The sequence below is a fragment of the Lytechinus pictus genome, unplaced genomic scaffold (assembly GCF_037042905.1).
Source record: "Lytechinus pictus isolate F3 Inbred unplaced genomic scaffold, Lp3.0 scaffold_253, whole genome shotgun sequence".
NCBI classification, from domain to species: domain Eukaryota; kingdom Metazoa; phylum Echinodermata; class Echinoidea; order Temnopleuroida; family Toxopneustidae; genus Lytechinus; species Lytechinus pictus.
Window position 1 is genome coordinate 20,103 of NW_026974373.1, and position 12,157 is coordinate 32,259.

A 12,157-nucleotide genomic window follows, 5' to 3' on the forward strand; every position below is an offset into this window, starting at 1 on the left:
TTAGATCCGATTTCGATAATATTTTCAGTGTTGTGCTTGTTGGATTTTTCTCTTTCTATTCAAATCAACTTTTTGTTGACGGGACTTGTCCTTTATGTTGCTTTCTTTCTTGTAAAATTGCGACAGTGGCTACTTGGGGAAAGCTGATTTGACACAAATTTCAAATTTGAAAATGTAAGGCCTCATCAACCAAGGGAAAATAAGGGTAATTGGTTTGTGAAAAGAATTTTGAAAGAAGGTTATATTCCCAACAAAATATCTATTACTATTTAGTAATATCTGAGATTTTCCCTTTTTTATTTGTCTTGTCAACGCAACTGTTTGTTTACTTTTTTAGGCAAAACTCTTGAATCGACGATCGAATTTCGCTGAAAATAACATTTGCGGGTGTATTGCTTTGCTCAGGTATGTTGGAATCATTATTGACTGTTGTATTTTATAATTTATTGCCATTTAGTTGCCATTAGCTATTAGTAGAGCCCTCGTTTTCATTGTAATGAATGACATAAAATCGCATAATATTACATTGTTGTAGTTCGGTCCCATTCGCGTGTTATTGTGTGGTGTTTTATTGACTTGTTTGTATTTTTTTTCGTGATGACTCATTCTGTCCAGTAGTAATTGGCTTTGATTGGACTTCCTAGTTTTGCCCCTTTCTGGCAGGGCACTGAAGACTATAGTGATCACAGACGTGTGAAAGGAACTCTGGAACAGGGTGACCAGACATCCTTTATTTCCTTGGATTCTTTTGGAATATCCCGTATTTTGTTCCTTTGGCTTTGTCCCGGCGTTCTGACAATTTAACTTAAAAATTCTAAGTTTTGACAAACTCTTCTCGGGATGCCAAGTAATATTTATTTTTACCGTGTATCAGAATATTGAACAAAATATAATAAACAATACTAAAAAATTTAGTTAAAAAATAAAGGTGAACAATTTTCATCAAATTACCAACAGATGATGGAACAGAATCAACAATAAAATTGATTTGGTTTTTTACTGTAAACTTTTGCAAGTTCTGCGGTGATTTTCTTCCTCCTCAATAATATTGCAAATGAATACAGTGTAGTTAACACACAGGCATGTAGTTTCTCAATGTGCAAACAATCTCACATGATAAACAAGCTCATATGATAAGCAGTTTTTCCACCAAAATAATCACAAAACTGGTGGGAAATTTTTATAATTATATTAATATTATGGATTCTCAGATACTGATTTGGTGATGTAATCGGAGGAGCAAATTATTGAGTTTTCAGCTTTGGTTTTGAATCTTGTTGTGATCAATGGGACGTTGTAATGGGATGAGAGATGCCTGTGAGTGATGCCACAATGTTTCATCTAATTTTTAAGTTTTACAATGTTTCACTTTTGAAATTTTATTCATTTCTAAAACATTTTAGTTTTCTAACAATTCTTAAAATATATATAAAAATAACCAAATATTAATATTTTTGTTAGATGATTGGTTTTTTTGTTTGCTTGAAGTTTGAACTTTTTCCTCTTTCTCTCTTTCTTTCTTTTTTTCTTTCTTTTCTACCCTTTCTTTCTTCATCCTTAATTCTATCCGTCCTGCTTGCTTTTTTTTGCCATCTATCTTTATCTCCAATCTTTCCTAACATTCTTTCCTGAAGTTCCTGAACCTTTCTCTGTTCATTTTTCTTTCTTTCTGTCTCGGGAAATACAAACACGAATTAAATAAGTCTGTAGATTTGTTTAGTGATTATGAACTAGGTAAAATCATTTACCTTCTTTATTACTCTTTGGAGAAATAATAGAATATGCCTGGTGAATTTGAACAAAACAAACAAATCTTGATAATTCACAATAGTTCCATTCAACATTAAGGTTCACCTTTAAAAAATGATTTGGATTCACAAAGATTGCAATGATTCAAACATATGACCTTTGGAATTCGTTGCAATTTCTTTGTAGAAAAGAAAATATATATACAATTTATGATGAACTCCTTTTGAAGTATGATCCTTGATAAACTAATAGCAGTATTAAAGAGTCACATTCGTGATAAATACATACAGGTTAGCAGTCTGTGGATGAATTGATATTATCTTTGAGCTGTTGGCATGACGTCAATCTTGTCAAGCTCATCATGGGCTATGACGTCTTCAAGGGGTGGTCGAATTAACTAACTCGCAGAGCCGAGGAAGATGTCCTCCAGTCATTGATCATGCAGGCATTTTATGAATAGGTAATGGGCATATAATTGTACAATGAAAACAAAGCAGAATACAACAAAATACAAAGTCCGCACAAACTCAACCCATGTGCAACAATTCCATGGGATAATACGTAATGGGACTAACTAAAATTAATTAAAATAGAATAAACAGTTTCTATGTCACTTGAATCCAATTTTCCCCATTATGCTTAAGTGTCCGATATTTGGGCACTTTACTCTATATTAAAATTTTACACATTGATATTCAATAAAAAATAGCAAAATCGCTTGGAAATAATTTAGACTTTTAGATCTATCTTAATTTATCATTATTAGATCAGACTCTCTGAATTTTAATTACATATTAATTTTGTTTATTTATTTCATTTTTTGTCTCGCCTGCATAGCAGAGCGAGACTATAGGCGCCGCTTTTCCGACGGCGGCGGCATCAAATCTTAACCTAAGGTAAAGTTTTTTAAATGACATCATAACTTAGAAAGTATATGGACCTAGTTCATGAAACTTGGGCATAGGGTTAATCAAGTATTAGTAAACATCCTGCTTGAGTTTCAGGTCACATGATCAAGGTCAAAGGTCATTTAGGGTCAATTAACTTGGCCAAGTTGGGGGTATTTGTTGAATTACTATCATAACTTTGAAAATTTATGGATCTAGTTCATGAAACTTGGACATAAGGTTAATCAAGTATTAGTGAACATCCTGCTCGAGTTTCAGGTCACATGACCATGGTCAAAGGTCATTTAAGGTCAATGAACTTTGGCCGTGTTGGGGGTATTTGTTGAATTACCATCCTACATGTAACTCTGAAAGTTTATGGATCTTTTTCATAAAACTTGGGATATAAGAGTAATCAGGTATCACTGAACATCCCCTGTGAGTTTCAGGTCACAAAACCCAGGTCAAAGGTCAGTTAAGGTCAATAAACTTAGGCCATGTTGGGGTAATTGTTGAATTGCCATCATAACTTTGAAAGTTTATGGATAGAGTGAATGAAATGTGGACATGGGTGTAGTTGACAAGTCTTAAGTCACCGTTCAAATGTCATCTATGGTCAATGAATGTGGTATTATGTCATCATATGAATGGTGTTTTTGTGAATGATTATTTTATAGTAGTTTTCAAAGTTAGCACTGCTGCTATATTAAATAACGTAATGCAGGCGAGACTGCCAGAGGTGTTCCACTTGTATTTATTTTTGTTCTCATTTTTTTATTTTGAGGGGGGAGGGGGGGGGGGTTCTTAAAAATGAAAAATAAATAAGCCCATGTGTTTGTGTTGTTGGAAATGGGTGTGTAAGGGAGTGAGGATGTCAAAATACACATGATCAACATACACATACACATCAGCTTCCACTCAAGCAACCCGTGGCCTGTGGCCATCCTTACAAGCTTTTTCTGAAAACGAGTAGGTTGAGTGTGAGGCAAAACACCTTCAGTGTTAGAGTGGTGAGCGACTGGAATTCTTTGCCTGCTGAAGTATAGTCACAGCATCAACAGTCAATCACTTCAAAACAAAACTATACAAGTTTTGGTCTGCATGGCATTATGTTCACGCATGGGAGTATTAGTCACTGCATTGGCACAGCAAAGCACAAATAGCACAGATAGCAATTTATCCAAGCTAGGAAGACAACGTACAGTACAAGATAGACCTGGAAACTTGACCGCAGACACAACTGTATTTTTCCAGTAGATGCAGTATAAAGGCATATGATGGTGTGTTTTAATTTGTCAATAGTTAATGACCTTTATTATAAAAAAAAAAACTGGTAATATTGGGCTCCAAAGTCTATACAATGAAAAGACTGGACTAAATGGCTATTGGACCAGCTGGTTATTAGACAAAATGGCAAGTGGACCATGTGGATATTGGACGAACTGACAGTAGACCGAATGATAGTAGACGAGTCGCTAATTGGAGGAATTGGCATTCGACCAATTGAATTTATAAGCCGTGTGAAGTGCTTCTATTCCAGTCCTGCATAGATCTACATGTAGATTCACCATAGGCAGGGTTTTAACAGAGATCTTATATTATGCTTGCCGGTCACACATTGTACCTCACTAAATATATGAGAGTTGATTTGACACCAGACATCCCAGACATGTGTAACTTGTGTTGTAAAGGGTTAGGGACATCGGACATGCCTAAATCCTGGTACTACATGTATTTTCATTGCTTTAAAAGAAGGACAAAAGTAAGAAGAAAAAAAAAATATGGAAAAAACAGTTGCAAGAGGTACAATTTCAGCATTAGTTTTGTTATCAGATATTGGACAGCTAGGGCACAATTGGTTGCCCAAGGTGCTGTTTATACTCCATACTCATTCGAATCTAGATAAGATTTGCACATGTAGGCATCATAGACAGAATAACGTGAATGCGGTACCTAGATAACTGTTCAATTTTTGTTGATACCCCTTCAAGTTCTCCTATCCAAGAATGATAAGGAACTGGAACAACCTACCCAGCTCAGCTGTAAATACCAAAGGAATGTCCAGTTTTAAAGAGGCTGCTCTCCCTGCCATCAGAATGATGCAGCCTCCTGTTGGATCCCAAATGATTTAAAGTCAATAGATTGGACTTCACTTGCACTCAGCATAGCATGTTTTACTAAATAACAGTCAATTGCTATGTCTATCAATCACTATTTCTGCACTTCATGACACTCCTTCCAGTGGCTCACTTTATTCATCATCCCAGTATACATGTAGCTTCCTGCATGAGGAAGCTGCCTAAGGGATTATTTAATCAAGTATCAAGTTTTGAGGATCATATTCAATCTCTTAGACAACGTTTCTTTTTTTTTTCAAATAGATACTAACAGTCGGACATTCCCATGATGACCAACGTTTACGATGTTGCCAAGTGGCCCATATTTTCTTTACTTGCTGACGATCTTCTGGTGAGCGGCATAAGGCTTGCGTGTGTCTACGGGAGCGCAGGCAACGAGGCCATCTATGTCACCAAGGATGATGAGGTTTTTGCCTTTGGCAACAATCACAATGCGTGTCTTGGCCTCGGTGATGTCCAGTCCAGCTTGGCACCACGGAAGATAGAGTCCCTTTGCAAGAAGGGTGTGAATTCCCTAGCGTTTGGAAGTGGACCGCATGTTGTTGCTGCCACTGAGAATGGGGAGATTTATAGGTAGGTGTCGTTGAACAAGTGGGGAGGGTGTTTCACAAAGATTAAAGTGACATAGGTCGCACTTAAATGCTGACACGTACATGATATGCAACGTGCAATCTTATTGATCAATATGCAACAGTGCACGTCCTCTTGGCATGATATGACCAATACTGTCATGCCTTTTATACAGCACGCAACTAGACATTTAAAGTGCGACTCTTTTAAGTCATATTTGTGAAACACCCCCCAGGACTTGTTTCTATATCTATCATATGTGAGTAACAAAAAAACAACAACCTCACACCTAAAAAATTGATCAAAGTCCTTGCCAAGAACACACATCTATTACAGGTCATATGTGTTTTTCCCAACTAATTTACATTTTCATGTGGTGTATGTTTACACTTAGCTAATCTGGAGGTATGGTATTTGTTTTTGCGATGTTAAACTTTATTTGTGCCGAAGTAAGGTACTTAAATAATGCCGCAATGAATTAATTCAGATGTCCATGAAGTCATAATCCTATGTATGTACAAGAGTCGCAGTAAACCCAATTGCAAAATACAGTTTATGTGAATTAAAACGGGAAATAAAACAATTTAAATACTTGTCAATTCAATCAAGGTAATTTGCTTTAAAAAAATTTTTATGATGAGTTCTTTTCATCAATTTATTATTTCTTACATGTCAGTGGAAGGTGTTTTTTTGTTTATTCACTTGGTATATTGACACCCTAGAGTCACAGTCAAAGGGATGCTGTTTGCTGTTAACTTTTACAACAGAGACCTGCTAAAGGATCACTATTAAGAAATATCAACTTCTTATAAATTTATACAAATCATTCTGTTTTCCAAGACAAATATCGCAGCTAGAATTATGAATCGTTATAGTCGTTTATGAAATTGGATGCAAAGTTTTTTTAGAATAGAGAAAAAACTGATAAATTGATGAGAAAAAAAGTGAATATAAATTCACAAGATCACTAAATATTGGATGAAATTTCATATAAAAATGATAAGGATGCAAATATATCCTCTTCAACAGCAGCAATCATGATTTTTTGCTTTTAAGCAAACTCCCATCATTTGTTGTTTTAGAGATAATCATACACACAATGAAAAGTGTGTAAAATTGTGCCGTGTAACGTCAGTTACCATGAAAATGCCCTTCATCATTATAATCATCATCATCCTCATCATCATGATCATCATCATCACCATCATGATCATGATCATGATATGATGATGATGATGATGATCATCATCATCATCATCATTGCCATCATCACCACCACCGTCACCTTGATAATCCCTGCTATTATTGAAATAATCACCAAACATGGCATGAACCTCTCTCCTTTGTTGATAGCTGGGGTCACAACGGATACTGTCAGCTCGGCAACGGTAGCACAAGCCAAGGACTGGTACCACATCGCATCTCAACCAACCTTGGTACATGTAAGGTCTGTCATATAGCCTGCGGAAGTCACCACAGTCTTGTCCTCACTGTTAAAGGAGAGGTAAAATGTTTCACTTGAACAAAACAACCTTTAAAATAATTTATCTAACTTAATGGATCATCTTTTTCCATGTTTAAATGTTTTAATTAACCACTGGAAGTGGGAAAGAAGGTATATTGCCACAGTTATTGAGTTAGCTATTTCTGCCCCCTGGCATTCAAGTGGTTAATTTCTATTCCTATAATTGTTCATTCTTTGATACTTGAATTGTACGTATTCTTTATGTAATTTTAATTTTACCGCATAAACAATAATAAAAAAAAAAATCAGTTCTTTGCCTCACCTATTTTCAATATAATGATTACTGGTATGTACATGTACATACCCATGACAAAGCATACGTTGCAGTGAAATATAATGTGTTCTATGAGAATTTCTAATCTGTTTTTTAATTTCTATGTATCTGTATTAACTTTATTTTGTATGAAAGACTTTAGGTCTAAAAAGAGAGATTATTCCAGAGTGACTCTGTCAGACCAGTGTAGATAAATTTCAAATTTTTCATACAGTTTGCAAAAATTGTTACAATTTAGGCTACAGTTTTACTTTTTTTGCTGTTCAAATCTATTTTCTGACTGTAAAGCACATTGAGACTGCCTACAGATGAGTATTTGCACATTATTTAGACTTCCTCACTAAATTTAGAGCATTAACACAAAATTGTCATGTTTTCACTTGGATCATCATTTACTGATTCATATATTTTCTGGGTGACCCAACCCTACAAGCATACTGCTTCCATGGGCATCCAATTTTCCTATTTTATATGTATATATAAAACAAAGTATTTTGCATTTATTTTTAATTATGATACGTCATTTGTATAATGTCTCATTTCTATACTTTGTAATGTTTGTATATTCTTGATTTTGCATGTTTTTTAATGGAAAATAAATGAATTCAATAGCTTATACTTAATTGATTTCAAACAGGTGTTTGCCTGGGGTTACAATAACTGTGGTCAGGTTGGTTCTGGTGCCACTGCTAATATCAATACTCCTAGGAAAGTTGCTTCCGTATTGAGTAAGTACAAATTAGAGTTTGGGTTTTTTACAGCTTGGTGCACCCTACATGATGGGTTGCCATTTTGATTTAAAAAAAAAATAGTAGTAGACCATTCCAACCTATAAAATTTGAATGAGAAGTGTACATGAAATAAAAATTCCAGTGTATTGAAAACCAATGCCAATCGCAATGATATCAGCTGTGGCTTGAGGCCTATTTGGATATTATTGAGACTTCAAGGCTTGCAGCAAATTAGAATTCTAATCTCAGTATTTCTAGCATTATGCTGAACTTCAAATAAAATAATTTGACTTCATGGAACTGTCATATTAAAGGACAAGTCCACCCCAACAAAAAGTTGACTTGAATAAAAAGAGAAAAATCCAACAAACATAACACTGAAAATTTCATCAAAATCGGATGTAAAATAAGACAGTAATGATATTTTAAAATTTCGCTTAATTTCACAAAACAGTTATATGCACATCCTGGTCGGTATGCAAATGAGGAGACTGATGACGTCATTTCTTTTATTTTATTATGTGAAATATGAAATATTTTAATTTTCTCTATATTGTCAAGGGAAACAACTATTAATTCCTCCCTGAATATGTGGAATTGGCATTGTTTAATACTATATGGTTCAGTCAAGGTGGTCCTTATTGTCAAATATGTAAAAAATGAAAACAATAAAAAACAAAAGAAATAGTGAGTGACGGACATCATCGACTGACCCAGTTGCATGTCACTGAGTTGTGCATATCACTGTTTTGTGAAAAATAAGCGAAACTTCAAAATGCCATAACTTTTTTATTTTACATCCGATTTTGATGAAATTTTGAGCATTGTTTGTTTGATTTTTCCCTATTTATTCAAATCAACATTTTACTGGGGTGGACTTGACCTTTAAATGCAAAATGTGACTTGTTAATGCATGGTGTCGATGCGATATCTTGTAATATGTGGCAAGCTTGTAGATGTCCGTACATAGAGTTGATGCTTGGAAACCTTTTCTGATTAAGTTTTGTTTTGTGGAGATTGAAGGGATCGTTTCACTTTCTGAGCAGCTGATTTGAAAAATTCTCAAACAAAGACAAAATATGTGTATGAGTGCTTGTATTTGTCCTAAAAAACCCGAAACAGACCACAGTACAGGATGAAAAACTCTAATTTAGACACAAGAAGCAATTTATTAGCCTGATTTTGAGATATATATATATATATATATATATATATTCTGTTGCAATTTTACAACTGATAGATCAATGTTAACTGTAGCAAATCAGCAATCGTGTCGTCCAGTGGTTAGAGCATTGGACTCATAATCGGAAGGTTGTTAGTTCGAATCCCCACTCTGCCATTGACTCCACTTTTGATAAAAAGGCCCAAGAGTAATATCTGTTGTCTATATTGTCAGCCCCTATGACTGATTAACCTAGACGTAAAATGTTTCCTAGGTAATTGGTAATATACCAGCTTGGCGTTTACCAGCAAAAAAATTGCTGTCCTGCCAAGTTCCTACGGTAGTTACCATGAACAGAAACAGCAGTCGATCACTAATTTGCAATTAAACTGCAAGACATATGATTAAGGGACCAAAAATAGACTTGCGATTGATTGCAAGTTTCTTGCAACACCCCACAAGAGTCTGTTTATATGTATACAAAACTCTAAATCAATTGGCACCTGAATGTCTTAATAATACCATCAAATTATACACACCCTCTCGTAATCTTCGTTCAATCACTGACACATGCAGACTTTGCATTCCCTTGTCAAAACTCTCCTCTGCCGAAAAAAACGTTTTGCTGTAGCAGCTGCCAAGACTTGGAATGCTATCCCTCTTTCAATAAGAAATGCTTCCAGTGTTCTTGGCTTCAAATCTTCCCTTAAGACATACCTTTTTCCTCAATAATTCATTTCCCTTTTTATCTTGAATATTGTAGTTGTTAAATTATTATTCATGTTAAATTATTATTCGTACATTGTACGCGCTATGGTACTTTTTGTTTTTAGCGCCTCTAAATATCCATTATTATTATTATAAGACGCATTCAGCATATGCCAAGTTTTCTCAAATTCAAAAAGTCTGTTGGGTGTGTCGACTGCCTTCTCCTACTGTATGCACACAGTATAGCTCCACTGTATAACTTTCTTATTTTACATCCGATTTTGATGAAATTTTCAGTGTTATGCTGATTGGATTTTTCTCTTTTTATTCAAATCAACTTTTTGTTGGAGTGGACTTGTCCTTTAAATCTTATCTTGCCAGATAAATTGCTGCTCTAAGTTTATTGTTTAGTGCAAATTGGTAACAGCACCACATTAAGGATTAATACATGTATGATATGATTTTGAACTAGCATGTAATGAATATGTTTTTGTTGATATGTCAGGTGGAAAACGTGTTGTCTCAATTGCCTGTGGACAGACATCATCCCTAGCTGTTATCGACAGTGGAGAGGTGAGAGAAAAAAAACCAAACATTACTTTCCTCTATAAATAAGCATCATTGTATTGGTTTGAATTCCCTTGGTCAAAGTTTGAATTTTATTTCCACATTTCCAGAAAAGCAAAATATTGACAAATTGTAAGATATGTATATGAAATAAAAACAAGCAGTGTAAATACTGAGATGAGGATTATAATCATGTGAATAAATGATGTTTTAATTACCCCTACCCCCCAAATAAAAAATCCAGAAAGTCATGAGCAAACATAAATTTTTACCTTGCTGTCTCACCTGCATAGCAGTGTGAGACTGTAGGCACTGCTTTTCCTCCGGTGCCAGCGTCAACATCAAATCTTAATAATAATAATAATAATATAGGGTATTTATATTGCGCATATATATCCACCTTGTTAGGTGCTCAAGGCGCTCCTATATTACCCGGCTAAGCTAGGCATTCAGAGCGCACACAGCTTTTTAAGGAATTACTTCCTACCGGTACCCATTTACCTCACCTGGGTTGAGTGCAGCACACTGTGGATCAGTTTCTTGCTGAAGGAAATTACGCCATGGCTGGGATTCGAACCCACGACCCTCTGTTTCAAAGTCCGAAGACTAATCCACTGGGCCACAACGCTCCACACTTAATTGAAGGTTAAGTTTTTGAAATGACAGCATAACTTAGAAAGTATATGGACCTAAGGACCTAAGGTTAATCAAGTAATACTGAACATCCTGCCTGAGTTTCAGGTCACATGACCAAGATCAAAGGTCATTTAAGGTCAATGAACTTTGACCATGTTGGGGGTATTTGTTGAATCACCATCATAACTCTGAAAATGTATTGTTCTAGTTAATAAAACTTGGACATAAGAGTAATCAAGTATCACTGAACGTCCTGTGCGAGTTTCAGGACAAATGACCAAGGTCAAAGGTCATTTAAGGTCAATGAACTTTGGCCATGTGGGGGGGGGTATTTGTTGAGTAACCATCATAACTCTGAAAGTGTATGGATCTAGTTCATCAAACTTGAGGATCTGCGTTTATATGTGACTAGGGTTTTGAGTGATTTCCATATCTTCTGATCATTTCCAAGTGATATTCCTTGGTCTTCAACCTTCTCAGGCCCATATTCACCAATGTGGTTTTGAATCCGTGGATTGAAAACTTGGTTAATGCAGATTTCATCTTTAACTACGTTTATTTCAGCATGTGTATTGAACGCATTAATCACAGGGCGCTATGTAAATTGACGCTTTTTCTCAGGTTAAAGCATTTATGAGGCCACAATTTTTAATAATGAGTCCACTGTTATGTTTGATTTATCCGTACAATGGGCTCATTTATACAATTACTTTAGCACCCTATTGTAAATTCATACATTCATTATTAGATGTTATCTCAATATATGTGCTTAATTGAGAATGAAATCTGCAATAAACTATGGTTTCAACTTTCAAACCACACATTCAAAACTAAAATGTGAATTTTGGCCAATGTCTTGCTTTCCCGCTATGAAAATGAAAAGTATGTTGATACATGCATGTTCATTTCTGTGTATGTTTCAGTTTCAGTTTAGTTTATTTCACTTCCATTTTCTGATAATAAACATATAACAAACATATACATATGTATGAATGTAAATAACAGAATATGTTTCTCTTTGTATATTTCATCAAGGTCTATGGGTGGGGCTACAATGGAAATGGTCAACTTGGTCTTGGGAACAATGTCAATCAACCCAGTCCATGCAAAGTATCTAGTCTGAATAACTTAATCATTGCTCAGGTAAGCAACCACCAATGCTTGTATTCTATTCACAGTAATGATTACTTAGCATTTTACTTGGCTAAGC

The 12,157-nt window shown here is 35.1% G+C and overlaps 1 protein-coding gene across 1 annotated transcript; it reads left to right on the top strand.

Annotated features, from left to right (window-relative positions):
* Nucleotides 1-315: 315 nt before the first annotated feature.
* On the top strand, nucleotides 316-12,090 carry LOC135159459 (RCC1 and BTB domain-containing protein 1-like; the record flags this gene model as incomplete). Its single annotated transcript, XM_064115571.1, has 6 exons — nucleotides 316-405; nucleotides 5,018-5,347; nucleotides 6,698-6,848; nucleotides 7,781-7,871; nucleotides 10,250-10,317; nucleotides 11,983-12,090. Coding segments are annotated over exons 2-6 (726 nt in total), but the record flags the coding sequence as incomplete, so codon positions are not given.
* Nucleotides 12,091-12,157: the final 67 nt, after the last annotated feature.